The sequence below is a fragment of the Salvia splendens genome, unplaced genomic scaffold (assembly GCF_004379255.2).
Source record: "Salvia splendens isolate huo1 unplaced genomic scaffold, SspV2 ctg965, whole genome shotgun sequence".
Taxonomy (NCBI): domain Eukaryota; kingdom Viridiplantae; phylum Streptophyta; class Magnoliopsida; order Lamiales; family Lamiaceae; genus Salvia; species Salvia splendens.
The window spans coordinates 1-15217 of NW_024599655.1; the positions used below are offsets into that span (position 1 = coordinate 1).

Here is a 15217-nt window from a genome sequence, read left to right on the forward strand (position 1 = left end):
TTAATTGTTAATAGTCGCATAAGATTTGTCGATTGTCGCATTATCATCGATTTCACTAACATTAGGAATTGTCCCAAAAATGACGTCATATTAGTTTGTTAACCGTCGCATAAGATTTGTCAATTGTCGCATTATCATTGATTTCACCAAAATTATGAATTGTCCCAAAAATGAAGTCATATTAATTTGTTAACAGTAGCATAAGATTTGTCAATTGTCGCATTATCATCGATTTCACAAAAAGTAGAAATTATCCAAAACATTACACTCATATAAATTTGTTATCATTCGCATAAGATTTGTCAATTGTCGCATTATCATCGATTTTACCGAAATAAGAAATTATCCAAAAATGACGTCATATTAATTTGTTAATCATCGCATAAGACTTGTCAATTGGTGCATATAACTGATTTCACCAAAATTAGGAATTGCCATAGAGATTACGTCATTTTATTTTATTTTAACCATCACATAAGATTTGTTAATTGCCACATCATCACCGATTTCATCAAAATTAGGAATTGTCCCCAAGAATACGTCATTTTTTAACCGTCACATAAGATTTGTCAATTGCCACTTATTTCTCCAAAATTAGGCATTGTAGGATAGTTTCAAACTTTATACTACTGTAGTACTTTTAAATTAAGTTAAAGATTGTTACAGAAATAACCGTAATTCAGTGCAACGTCATAGTTTAAATGAAATATTACCTTCATTTTTTTAGAGTGAATATTCGTCCCGTGCATACAGTCAAAGTCAATGCATCCTGATTCATTCTACCCATATTTGTAGATTGTATGTTTGTCTGGAACGTACATTTATCACCCCTCTTTGTTTTTCTTTCACCCCATTTTTTTATTTTTAAATTTGATATTACTAGAACTTTCTCCATTCCAGAAAATTTGTTCCAAAAAATTTATCCCTTTGACTTTTAACATTTTTTGCAATGAACTCCACGTTTCACTAATTTATTTTAATTTACATTTTTTAAATAAAACTAATATATAAAAATAGGATACACATGTCACCAGTGACGGATAGTGGGACAGGAGGGGCGGTCGCCCCTCCCCCGACAGCCAAGAAGGTTGAATTGTACTAAGGTTTTACCTGAAAAAAGGCATGGTCGCCCCCTCTGCAAAAAAAATTGGAGAGCGAAAAAGAGTTGCTAACTGAGCGGCAATGGAGAACGATCCAATATCATAAGATTAATCAAGTTATTGGTATGCCGTGTGCGCAAGGGACTTAGTGAAGAAGATGACATATGAGTTTATTGGGCAAATTTGAGAAATTAGTGGACTGCAATAACGGACTCCACTTCTCAAGATAGTTATTTCATAAATATAATTACCCGACTTATTGCTAGATATTTTAGTACTTCAATTCTTAAACAATAAATGAAATTTACACAATAAATATTATTATAGGCATCTATTAAACATATATTAGTTGATTATATCTTCAAAGCACCAATAGCGTTCATTTTATATAACTTTAAATTACTCATGTAAGTAATACTTTTGTAACAATTTTATAAACTAGTTTCATAATAAGTTAAGTTTCAAAAGAAAACTTTAGCAACCTTATTGTCCATTATTAATTTTTGATAGAATCGTAAATATTTGAAACAAAAGCTAATACACGTGTTTGATTGGTACGATAGCCATAGATATAGCCTGCTATCTAGGTTCTATGTAGTTTTTGGTTGGTATGATATCTATATCTCTAAGCCCGAAAAAAGTGAAAAGCCCGTCTCGGCCCGGTGGACTATCCAGAAATTTGGTAATACACTATCTCACAAAAAACCTCCGATAATAAGCTTTTTGTCCATGATAGTCATAACTACCCTCCTTTCTCTCTCTGCAACATTCTTCTCTCACCCACTCTCACTTCCACTTTCTCTCTCTTCTGCAACTCAATTTACCATATCTCTCTTCTGTAATTCCCTCTTCCTCTCACCCTCTCTCTACCTTATCAAGAAGACCAAAGTGCTTCCATCCAGTGGCGGAACCAGCTAAGGCCAAGCCCCTCCAGCAGGGGCTTAGCCGGTGCCGTCGACCATTTTCATAAAGAGGAGTCGAAGCGGTGGAGAATGGGCTGAACGAGAAAATGGGGCAAGAGGGAGGGAGGGAGAGAGAGAGTTAGGAGTGGGAAATGAGACAAATTGCATAATGGATTTTGGGTATACAGTATACTGTTGGAACTTGGGAATTGGGATTCATTTCATTAGATATTTAATACTCCTACTAAATATCGTGAGTCATTTAATTTTATGCAATTTTTGTAGTAATATTTTATTAAATATATTAAGATGTATATAAGTAAGCTTTAATTATGTGCCTTAAGAATAATCAAATCAATTTTGCTGTAATTAATAATAATATTTACCAATCAATCGTGAGTCATTTAATTTATTTAAATAATCAATTATATAATTAAAGTAATTAAAAAATAGATATTTAAGATGTATAAAAGAAATTGAATATAAAAGGGTAATTTTGTCCTTACAATTTTATATCTACAAAACTAATTTGTGTATCAAACAACATTTTAAAAAGACTATCTTGACACAATCTTATTTTCGGCCCGAAAACACTATCTATATCTAGTTTTCTTGCACTATACTCTCATACCAATCAATCGCACCCTTAATGTGTATGGCTATAAAAGTTCTTTTGAGCAAAATATATTGAACCAATTTTAAACTTTAGTCTATCGAATATATCAAATATAGTACTAAAAACATTTCTAGATCCGCCGTTGCATGCCAATAACTTTTTCAACTCACTTTTTATTACAGTTCTTAAAACCCGTATCGGGTCAAATGGCGATAAATTATTAGGGACGGAGGGAGCGAGTATCTTGTCAAATTCGCTTTCACTGTGTCAATATGCAGTTTTTTAATCTTTCGGTTTTTGTAAATACCAATTGGTCAATATGCAGTTTTTTAAACTTTCAGTTTTTGTAAATAAATACTAATTGAAATGAATGGTACATTTAAAAATTAATGTTTAATTGTCTAACAAATAGTAATAATCAACAATTTCAAGAAAAAAACAATTATCACAATAGATCGCCGAAAATAACGTGCTCATATTCCCGTATTTGATACAAATAGAACATTTGGAATTGAAAATATACTAAATAACCTATCCAGTATGTTAAACATACACACACACACACGAAATTTTCATAAATTATTTTTGTAACTAAAAAATTAAATTTAACATCATTAGTGTACGATTAATTAGAGTAGTACATTAGTACTTAGTACTTGCATTTAACAACAGGGTAATTTGAGTATGCATGGACATATTATATAGTTAGCGGTCAGAATTAACTTTATTTTACAAATTGCCCATTTGACTCTATTTTTTTATTTATTTTTCTCTCTCGGATCCCAAGCTACATCTGTAGTTCGAATTCGTGTTTGAAAAAGATCTGACTAATAATCACATCTTTATCCACCCTAATCCAACCTTTTTAATTAAAAAATTTAAGACAGTAATATCTTCTTCTTCTATCTGACCGGTCAATTATTATTATTATGTCCCCTGAATGCTTTAAGTGTCTTTTTCCGAATGCGACCTTCTTTATTACGATCAAAGCAGCAGCACCAACCCCAGTTCTATCACTCTTTATATGCATCCCTCCCTTGGTCAAATCCCAAACTTAATCTGCCTCCATATCCACAGCGTTCTCTCCCAACAAAGACTCAACAAAAACAAAAGAAATGCTATCAGTCTCGAGCAGTTGTGGCCTTCCAATCTGTCTAACTGGGATTCCTCGTCCTCTTCCTTTCTCCCAAGAGTATGTCTCTCTCTCTCTCTCAAGAAAGCAAGGAGTGGTTTGTATAATGTTGTTGGCTGACATGTTTCAGGTTGGAGGATCATGAAAGGAGGAGGGAGAGCGTGAAAAGGAAGAAATTTCAAGAGTTTTTGCAGTTACATGAGATGATTACTAGAGAGGCTTCGGGCCATGGAAGCAACAACCGTGGAGGAGGTGTTGTTAAAACTGAGTTTTATCCCTGCATTTCCCTACCCAGTACTGCAAAAGCTGCATAAGTTAGTTACTATGTTCTAGGCTTCAGTTTTTCTTCTATTGTTGCTTTTCAATATGAATCTTATGAGATGGGAAATTCTACATTTGAATTTGGTTGCTCTAGATATCTTCTACTTTCCTGTTTATGTGGTAATTCATTCCATGTAAGAGAAAGAGAACAGAGAGGCCGGATGTTATAGAGAGTAATACATAGGAGTATTACAGTAGTGTTAACTGAACATAATTATTTTTGGCCCTAACAATTGCAAATGACCCAAGTATTGAGCTTATAATAATATGATTAGGTTCGGATGATTACTTATACACCTGATTCAAAATAACTATGATGTCAAAAATATTGAAGGGAGGCAAGGCAGCAATGGTTGAGTATTTCTATTTTCTACTAATGTGGATTCTCTATGAATCATCAGTGGTGCTCACTATACCGGTCGTGAGTGAAAGCATAGTAGGAGGACTTAGAAATTAGAATGCTACACACGGAACCAGTAGAAAGACTACACTTTGGCATGGAACTTCTAATCCCCTCCCTTCTACTGGAGTTTTGTCTGTAGGATTTCAAAGGCAGCCAGATTATGTATTGCAAACAAATGGAAAAAATACTGACAAGATGTTGTGAATATTGTTGAATTGTCTGGGCCCAAGGTTGCCAAGTAGTACAAGATTCACATCAAGTTAATAACTTCCAAGTTCCAAGTAACAGTCTCAAAGATGACTTACTCCACATATCTAAAACTGGTGACAACAACTAAATATACTAGTATCTATTAAGTTCATGTCAAGGCAGGGCAGAATACACCTTACTCAGCAACAGTCGTTCGAAGAGGCAAAGAACTTTCAATTTCCTTGGCCTCAGAGTTCTTCTCTGCAACAGCTTTTGACATCCCGAACATCTAAAAGACCATCAAGAGTGTCAAATATATATTAGTAGTATATAACAAGAAGAGAAACCAAAAGTCCCGGAATCTAAATACTAGACCAAGACGTTAAGCTACCTTCTTGATTGTCTTTTGGAAACAAGTCTTGTGTTCGTCCATAGAAGCATGGATGAATTCATCAATGTGGTCTTTCACATCCTCTAGGAAAGTTGCACTTTCACTCTTCTTCTTCCGACATGAAGCTGCAGCTGGCGTAGAAGCTATGGATGAGGGGTTCTCGTTTGGAGTCTTTCCAGTTGCCATTGAAGGTTATAACCTACATAACATTCAGTACCGCAGTGACAGCATCTCTTAGATTGCTTATACATCGAAAACAGAACACATAAGAGATACGGCGGAAAAACGAAATGAATGACTAACAATATAATCAGCATTCATGAAATAAGAAGATGAATTTCAGTAATTTTAGTAGGAAGTATCAAAAACCATGATTGACCAAATTATTTATCCAACTTGTTTTGTTTTGGATTATATACTTAAATCACCACATGGATAACTGTTCGAGCACAAGAGTAGGAGCTTGAAATCGCATTCATGGCCCAACATAAACAAATAGAATGGCGATGTGCCAATTATCTCACAACATAAACAAATTTGCCCATGTAATAAAAGCAACTTCTAAAAAAAATTCTACATCTCAAACAAGGAAGACCTAAGTTGCGTTAGGACTCAGGCTGCTCGATAAAATGCCAGTGGTATTAAACACTCCAAACAGGAGCTATCGAAAAAACTGAACAACACAAAACGCGAAATCGAACTGATCACGAATGTAATCAAAGAACTGAAATAAAATCACATGAGAAAGAGAAATACTTGTAGACGATGAGGATTTCAGAAATAAATTTCAATACCAATTTTTTCCTGGGCATCCCCAACCATACCCTAAAACAGTAGTAAAACCCAATCTTGCAGTGAAAATACCTCCAACCATACACCAAAACCCATCCCAAATCGTCTTTTTTTTTTGCGTTTTTGAATAGTGCTACCCCAAATTCCCTGAACCCATCTCCAACAGACTGTAGCAATCGCAAATTCCCTTTTCCAATTTCAGAAACTGCAATTTAAATCCTTTCTTGTCTATCTATTTAGAACAGAGCAATGAAACTTACCTGAATTATGGAGAATTTCGACGGAGACAGAGAAAATGGAAGTAACTTGGCCTATCTAATTAATGAAAATTCATTTTGTAACTAGTAGTATTGATTTTTTTTTAATGTATAATTTGTGAATGTACTTCATAACCGAAAAGGATCTCCTGCTCCAACAATCACAATAAAATAAAATAATATTATAAACATATAAGTGATATGTGGTTTTATAATATTATTTTATTATATCGTGAGTGTTGGAGTATAAGTGAGTGTGAGATTTTATAACATTATTTTATTTTATTTTATTTTATTGTGAGTGTTGGAGGATTTTATAACATTATTTTATTGTGTTGTGAGTGTTGGAGTAGGAGAGTTGGAGTAGGAGTGTTGGAGTAGGAGATCCACATTTCATATAACATAGTAATACTATTTACATGGAACATTTTTTTTCCATGAACTTTAACAAATATATCATTTTAGGTCTGTGAACTTTAAAAATATCATTTGAGGCCCGTCAACAACGAGCTAATATCAACCGAAGTACTTTTTTACTATTTCTAAATTTTTTCGGATAAAATACCCTCAATACCTCGAAGAGTATAAATTTTTAATAAACTTATCATATAGTTATATTTTTAAAAATATCTTTACTATATATTTTTTTTATAAATTTTATAAATATAATTTGACTTTCAATATTATCACTTAATTTTGTGACATGCAAGAAAAGTTCATTATTCAACTTATTATAATTAAATAATTTAAAAATATTTTTGAGGTATGGATACTCGTAAAATTTAATGTCACGGACTCACGGTCAATAGAAAGATAATACTCGAATATTGATATATAATTTTCTTGTATGTGTTAGTATCAGAATTTTCTTTGGTGTTTTATAATTGTAGAATCATCAGAATTTATATTTAGATACATATAATATGCAAAAAAATTGTTAGTATCAGAATTTTGATAATATAAAATTAAAGAAAATTTCAAAGGAAGAAAATAAAATGTTAAAGGTGGAAGAAAACTTACATTTTATACAATAAAAAGATTTTTTTCACGCATCAACAATTTCTCCTACCCTCCCACCTGCAGTGTGGTGCCATAAGGCGCGTCTTATGGCACGCCCTATATGTTTTACTATTGTTTAGTTAATTAATTTAAATGTTTTCAAATATAAAATGCAAACTAATTAAAAAACACAACGAGTAGCTAAAAACCGGCGAAGACTGTATTGATTAAACAAAAGTTAAACGATTCAAGTTGGCTAATCTACGCAATTCCCAACTTCCAGCGCAACTCATCGATCAACCCCCGGAGATATTCGACTTGGGCGGGGTCCGTACACTTCGCGAGGGCCTTATGCGTCTGCAACAAGGTCTTCGCCATCGAGATTGTTGCCAACGACTCATACGCGGCGGCCGTCGGGCTCGGGGTCGGGATCGGGACCGGGATCGGCGATGGGGTGGCGGTGGTCGAGGATGATGTCGACGTCGCCTTCCCCTTGTTCTTTGCAGCCTTGACGCCTAAGGGACGCCGGGAGGACATCGGTGTGCCGGAACTCTCTTCATCCGCTTTGGCTGCTCGTGTAACCATCAGCTTCGGTGGTCTTCGTCCTCTTTGGCGCACCGGTGTGCAGAATCCCACATTGGAACTTCTGCTTGTCCCTCAAGAGCGTCCAGATGGCCAAATGCTTGAAGTCGTTGTACATGGGCTGGTACGACAACAACGCTCTATCGCGCACGTCGCTCAAGCTCTCGCCGCTCCCCTGCTCCCTCGCGCACTTCTCGTACTCCGCCGCGAACAGGTTGACTTGCTTCTTCACCTGATCCCAATGCTTGCGGAGCTGCTCCCGTTGGCGCTTGTACGCGGTCGGCGGCTTTGCCGCATTGTAGCGCTCGGCGATTCGCTCCCAGTACGCGAGCTGCTTCTAGTTGTTCGCGAATATCGGGTCCTCCGATATATCTACCCAACACCTCGCCAAGACGAGGGTTTCATCCGGCTGGTAGTTCGCGTACTCTTCATTCATTGCCGGAGGTGGCATCTTGGTCGTGCGGTGTCGGATCCGCTTCTTTTTGGCGGCGGCGGAAGCGGCGGATGGGGTGGCGTCGACGTCAGCGGCCTCGGCGGCGGGAGGGGGCGACGAGTCGGTTTGGAGACGGTTCCATGTCAGACAAACCGTACGATTCCGTACTGAATTCGTACTGCGTGTTGGCGTCGAACGACCGATATTCGTCGGGTTCTGTACCCGGCCAACGCGCATCACCACTAAACATCGGACTATTGAGACTTGAATCCATTTCGTAGTAAATGTGAGTTTCGAGAGTGGAATCGTGAAATGAAATGTTACAAATGAATGTAGGGTAGGGGTATTTATACAAAATTTTCGAATTTAAGATTAAAAAAATAATAAAAAACGTGTGCCATCGTCCTCGCCCATCGTCCGCCGAGCCCACAATGGTGCCCGATGGCGCGGACGATAGGTCATCGTCCGTTCTTCTTCCGCGCCCGAAGCTTAGGGCGTGGGCATAGGGCGCGCCCTATGGCGAGCACCCACAATGGAGGCATCGTCCCCGCCCGAGGACGATGGCACACATAGAGCGTGACACCGGGCGCCCCATTGGGGGTGCCCTCAATCTCATCTATTACCAAACTAAATGATGAGACCAAACACAAACATGATAGCTATTTTTAGCATATAGTACAAGAATACATTTCTATATCAGAGCTTAAATTCGAAGAAGACACGACCTTATGGCTTGCTGACTATTTTTTCTAGTTCTACATAGTTCAGGCAACTAAAAGTTGAAGTGCGATCAATCGATCATTTTCAAGAACCTAATTTCACCAATACTACATGTAATTTACTATCTTTTCAATTATTTCTATGTTGAATGTATATAACTTCGTACAGGTATATGTACCTTGCTAGTTTGGCAACTAAACTAATTACTCGATGAAATCACCTGGATTAATCTACCTGATTATCAGGAAACAATAGTCTTCGTTCTGGTAATTTACATATGAATGGATAGAGCTTTGCCCCATCATTTGCAGGTAGCTCATAAAATTACAAGTTACCAAATACAGTCACCTCAAATTAGACTAAGCATAACTTAAAAGGATTAGTGGGTTATAAAGTAGCATACATGTGAGTTGCAATCACATTTTTTATATTTTGGATAAACCTTAAATCGACTTATTTACCTTGAATCCCATCAAATCTGGCACCACATAGTTTGGCAACTTTTCAGGAACCACAACATAACCATCTGCATACAAATACCAAGCCAGATTTTGTGCTCAGATAGGCTCTTGAAGCTTTAACTCGACAAGAAACAGAGCCCAGAGAATCTAACATTTATTGTACTTTTTAATGTAATCTGGTTAAGAATACAAGTTCACTGCCGTTTGTTGATCGGCAGCAACGACTCCTTAATCGTGGATGCAGATACACTACGCCGTTTCTTGGTCGACCAAGTCTTGTTCATGGCTTGTGCATTCCCTATGCTACCGCTTCCTTGATCAGAGGATTTTTCGACCGGATTCTTCATTGGCGTACATGCAGAAAGGATCGACTCCTTAATGGCTGGTGATGGTGGGGATTTTTCTTGATGAGGATCGATGTGTTTTTTTTATCTTGACGTTGGGTTTCCGATTTCTATTCCCTTTTATAGAGTAGATCAGTAGAAGACTAACAATTGACGGTGGGTTTCCAATCCAATTAATTATCTCACTATAATAAACATTATATCCATTACTTTGAAATAAAATTAATCTCAAATTTAGATTTTCTAATTGGGAGCTTTTTTTTTCAATTTTGGTAAAATCCCGGTTCCTAAAACTCGGCTTTAAACTCGAATATTACCAAACTAGACTTTATACTTGAGTTTATCAAACCTTTGGTAGTAGTGTGTGTGGGATATAGTTTGTGGACCTATTGCTATTGGGCTCCAAATTAATTCCTATTGGGCTCGGTCATATGAATTAACATGTCTGGCCCAAATGCATGGTGTTGGCCCAAGTCCGGATCAATCCATTACTTACCTGGGGTGAGCCGATGGCCGCCTCGTGGCAATCCACGAGAATCCTGAATGAGAGTCGTCCGATTGAAGCTATGTTCGTGTTCTGTGAGGGTTAAGTAAACCGTCCCTCTCACTTTCTTATTCCAATCATTCACTCTCTTTCTCTCTCTATGCCATTAGGGATTGGTGCTACACCGTCTCTTTAGAGCCTTCTCTGTCTTCTGAAATCGATTCTGATCTTTTTCTTGGATCGTTGTTTCTCTTTTTTGTGAGATTTGAACTGAGATTCTCTAACAGTGGCATCTCCTGTGTTGTCTCACGAAGTTTGGCGCTTGGTTGATCGGTTGTGTTCTACATTCTAAGCCGAAGGAGAAATCTTCGGTCATTTCAATGTGTTTTGAGAGATTCTTGTGGTCTTGAGCGTTCTGGTTGTGTTTCTGAGAGTGCGGTGTTCACCTTGTGACTTTTGGTTGGTTGAGATTGAGGAGGTTCTTAGCCCGGTGCAGTTGTTATTGCGACCTAAGCCACATATCCTTCAAACCTTGTTTTCTTTAATCTCTACCGTATTTTTTCATATCCTCTAAGGATCTTGTCTTTGATTACTAATTATCTTACTTGAGTTGTGCAGGTGATACTTCGTTGATCGTTTGGAGTCTGAATCGATCATTCTGACTAGTGTTAGTGTTCTTATCTGTATCTTGCTTGTACTCATCAAGGATTTGTATAATTGGTTTGCTAGATTGGGAGATTGACCATCTCTCATCAATAATACAAAAGAGGTCTTGATAATTGGTGTAATTAGTGAATCTACCGTGCGTATATTTTATGTTTATCTTGTAAGAATGTATAAACGTGTAGTTAATATTTAGAGGGGGTTTAGCTTGATATATGCGATATACATAATTGTTATGAAAAAAACTATGATTAATTTATTTAGAATATGATTAGAAAATTTGGAATTCTTTTTTATAATCATGCAAAATTAATGCGCAAATTATGAAAAAATAGTATTCTCCCATAAAAATACGTGCATTTTACATTTTCGTTTGTCCCACAAAAATATATGCACTCCATTTTGGAAAGTTATCCCACTTTATTACCATTATACATCAATCTATTTACAACTTATACCATCATTAAACACTACTAATGATTTGAGTCTCACTATCCACTAACACTATTTTGACTATCATTCTACTCATTTCTCTTACTTTACCAATTTTACCTTAATTCCTGTGTCATATCAATTGCCCATATTTTTATGAGATGGAGGGAGTACATGTAAATTTCAAATGTTAAATTTGAATTCGGAAAATACAAATAAATTTATTTCAATTATGCTTTTAAGAGTTCAAGATAAAAATAGGAAAGAAAAAGTTAAGAATGACCTGAAATGTGATTAGTAATTTTCCAGAGACTTGGTGATTTTTTCGAATTCAATGACCTAAAATGCAAAAACCATTTTCTAATGAATTTAATTTACTCAATTAAAAACAGTTAGAATTAGTAAATTAAAGTTCCAGTGATAAAGAAAAAAATACAAACTAAAATGAGATCACATTCTTCATTCCCAAGTTTCTTTTAAGTGAGAGAAAACTTGGAGTGAAGAGAATGAATGGAATATATCATCATCATCATCACTTACCAAACAAACCAATTGTTTTCAAAGCACTCCTCTTTTTGGAGTAGTATAGAAAAAACTTCCTTTCACATAACATCAACAAGTCGCCATTTCTGTAAATTTTGATAGGCTGAAGACGTTTGCGATGGTAATATCGACCCTCATAAACACCTTGAAGGTAGGCATCATTATGATAAGGTCCTTTTTGCATGATGCGAAAATGTACCTGGCACCAACATTTATCAATTGTTTCGTATTCATTCAACAACCAGACCACATAAACACCATCATGGTCGAATGGGTGATCATCACAAAAGCACAGGCGACCCCCCAAAGTATACAACTTTCCCTTCCAAGCATACAAACCTCTCTCTAAATTTTCGACGGGCGCAGAGAATGTGCTAAAACATTCTGTCTCAATATCAAAACAACAATATAAGGAGGCTCCCTCCATAGATTTGAAACTAACCAATGGAGATTACCACTAACAAATGCACCATTGGAGTTGTGGCAACAATCAAACGAGGGTGAAGTGACTTCAACGCATCTCCACGAAGATCCCGCTTCAAGAGTGTATACATGACATCCGTCATACTTAGGGTTAAAATAGACAATCTTATGTTGTCCGCTTATTCTACTCACTCCAAATCCATAACAATCTGCCCGAGGACGAGTAAGACGCCCACTGAGCTCGACGAATTCACGGGTAGTCGGGTTACATACATAAAGATGACTACGAAAAGGATTTTTCAAAAGAAGCAAACCGTTGACAGAACCTTGTATTGTTGATGCTTGAGGGAAATTAAACTTGATAATTGGATCCTTCTTGTGCTTATGCTTGGGCTCATGCTCGTCTTCCAATTTGAAAACATTGAACCAATTTGAATCTGTCCCCACAATGGAGACGGCTAGGGCGGGGGAGAATTTAGAAAGATTGAACTTGAGAAAAGTATCGCTCTCAATAAGATTGAGCCATGGTTTGCAGACACATTTGCAAGTTGAAATATTTTCAAGAGAGAGTCTCAGTAGGATATCAATGAAGATTTCTGATGGAAGGTATCTGAACAGATCTTGCTTCATTTTTGGATAAACTTAGAGATCACTTTCTAACTTCTAACCTAAAATCACACAAAGAATATATAAATATTAAAGAATAAACTATAGTACATAAATCTTTGCACTATATAGATAAGCAATCTTCACATCACATCAACAAAGCCAAGCAATGTATAATATCACTCAATAAATCAACACATAGCACCACATAACATGCGCAACAACACTTTCACTTTGATCACACATCTCTTCTCATCATTGGAATAAATAAAATAAATCAATCACACATAACATGATGCTCGAACCGATATATTAAATTGAAAGCTCTTGAAAACACTTTAGTTCGAAAGCCCACCTTGTTCGCTTAAAGGTGTCGCACTTGAGTATTTCCTCTTTCCGGATTAGAGTATCACAAAACAATTCTCTTTATCTAAATAAAATAATAACACAACAATCAGAGCGAGAAAACTGCTAATTAGAATGCATGCACCCTCATTAAAGTCTTTTATCTCGTTTCTCGGTTTTCGGATATTTTTGATTATTCGGCGGCCGCCCAAGGCATCGCGTGCGACGCTGGTCGGTCGCTTATGCCCAAAATTTCTCCGTTGGCTCCTCGTATTTTCAACCACGATGTCGAATTAAAATCCCAAAATTATATAAGCGCTTAAATTAAAATCCCAAAATCCCAAAATTATATAAGCGCTTAACCGAATTATCGCAAGTATTTCCCCTCGCAATTACATTTATTTCGAAACTTGGGGTAAATTATTTGTACATAGAATTATTCCGATAATTAATTAAACAATTGCTCACAATTAATTTAATTATCAACTCAAAGATTTATTTAATTATCAGCCAAAACTTAATATCTCCATCCACCTTATTTCTCCAATTCAAAATTTATGAGGCCCAATTCCTTTAAAGAAAAACCAAGGCCCAATCTCTTTTTTCAAAAAAAAAACAAAAAGGCCCAAAATTCACTCCCATACCCCACGCCTATCTCTCTCTCTTAGTCCCTCTCTCTTCCTTCGGTCGACTGAAGAAAATTCCAAATTCCCGTCGGCTTCTTCCTTGATTTCGTCGGAGTCGCCGGAGTCGTCGGCTTCTGATTTCTCGGTTTCGCCAGAGTCGCCGTCGCAGTGAAGAGGTTCTGCCGCCGATCCGCCGTTGCCGTCGTCCAGCCACTGCCTCCGTCAGACGCCGGAAGAGCTGCTGCTGTCGCCGCCAGGTCAGGCTGCTGCTGTATCCGCCGAGAGCCGCTGCTCCGTCGGTGGTCGTGCAGCCCCAAAACATGGTCGCAGCCCTCAACTTCAAATGGGACAGTCCCGATTCACCTCCGAACAGCCCCGAAACCAACTCGAACATTCCCGAAAGATAAGTTCTTGCACTCAAATTACGTTCTTTTCGCATTTCGATTTTGCCGTGGGAAAGTTCAATTGTGTTAAATGCTTGAGTTATGCGATTAGTTCGGTTGATGCTATGATTAAGCATAAATTGATGATTGAAACTTGAAATTGGGAGGGAGTATACCTTCAACGGATTTTGAGAGAATTATCGATAGCTCCCTCTCTCGAATTTGGTTGTCGATTTCTGCAATTTGGTTCTCGATTTCTGCCGGGAAGAAGATCGAATGAGTTGATTAAAAAAAACGTGTAACATAGAGGAAGTTTGCAAGATTACTTTGAGTAGGAAATTAAAGAATTATTCTTGTTTTGCTGCATAGATAGGAGAAACGGATTGTGCAGCAAATATTATAGAGGAAGAGAATTTGGTTGGGATGTGGGAGAGATTTAGGGAGTAGGGAGAGAGATTTATGGAAGAGAGGGGAGGGACGGTTGTTTAGTCGTGGATTGAGGGAAGTTTCAAATTTTTCTTTTTTCCAAAAAATTGAATTAAATAGAATTTATTTGATATTTATTTGCATATCACGGAGGAAGAAAATCTCTGTAGAATCTTTAATTAAATTTGAAGTTTGATTTTTTTTTCTTTTTTTTTTCGGGGTGTTACAATTACTCTATATTAGATGATGTTCTCTTTATTTTTTCATTTGTTTACTCTATTTTTTTATAAAATTGTTTATGAGAGTAAGAGTTTAGGCCATATAGTTTCATACGAGAAAATGGTAATATTTTAAAATTTATAATCTTTAGTAGGAGTATAATTTTATGGTGAATAATTATATAAAATTTTGTCTTCAAAGTGTCTTAGAATTTGGTGTATAGTTTGACTTGAGAAAATGTTGTTCTCTTTAACTTTTGTAAAAAGGTTATAAGTAAAATTAAATATTCTAATGATATTATTTAAAAATATATATATCTAAATTTTTATATTTCAGCACCGACTTGTTTATATTTCTGGCTCTGTCACTGAGTACGTACGTTATCAATTGGGATCCACTAATATATACGTATGCTATTATGAGAC

The 15217-nt window shown here is 36.5% G+C and overlaps 1 protein-coding gene and 1 long non-coding RNA gene across 4 annotated transcripts; one reads left to right on the forward strand and one right to left on the reverse strand.

Annotated features, from left to right (window-relative positions):
* Positions 1–3575: 3575 nt before the first annotated feature.
* Positions 3576–4164, forward strand: LOC121791915. The gene is made up of 2 exons (XR_006048764.1): positions 3576–3810; positions 3881–4164. It is a non-coding gene; the product is annotated as an uncharacterized LOC121791915 (long non-coding RNA).
* Positions 4165–4659: 495 nt separating this feature from the next.
* On the reverse strand, positions 4660–9321 carry LOC121791914. 3 transcript variants are annotated; one of them, XM_042189730.1, is made up of 3 exons: positions 9299–9321; positions 5055–5253; positions 4660–4952 (listed from the first exon to the last, which is right to left on the reverse strand). In XM_042189730.1, the coding sequence occupies exons 2-3, from the start codon at positions 5238–5240 to the stop codon at positions 4860–4862; spliced, it is 279 nt and encodes a 92-aa protein (XP_042045664.1). In that variant the 5' UTR covers positions 5241–5253; positions 9299–9321; the 3' UTR covers positions 4660–4859. The 3 variants fall into 3 exon arrangements, with proteins under 3 accessions (XP_042045664.1, XP_042045662.1, XP_042045663.1); XM_042189728.1 differs by lacking the exon at positions 9299–9321 and adding an exon at positions 6107–6238; XM_042189729.1 differs by lacking the exon at positions 9299–9321 and adding an exon at positions 5849–6083.
* Between the last annotated feature and the right edge of the window lie 5896 nt (positions 9322–15217).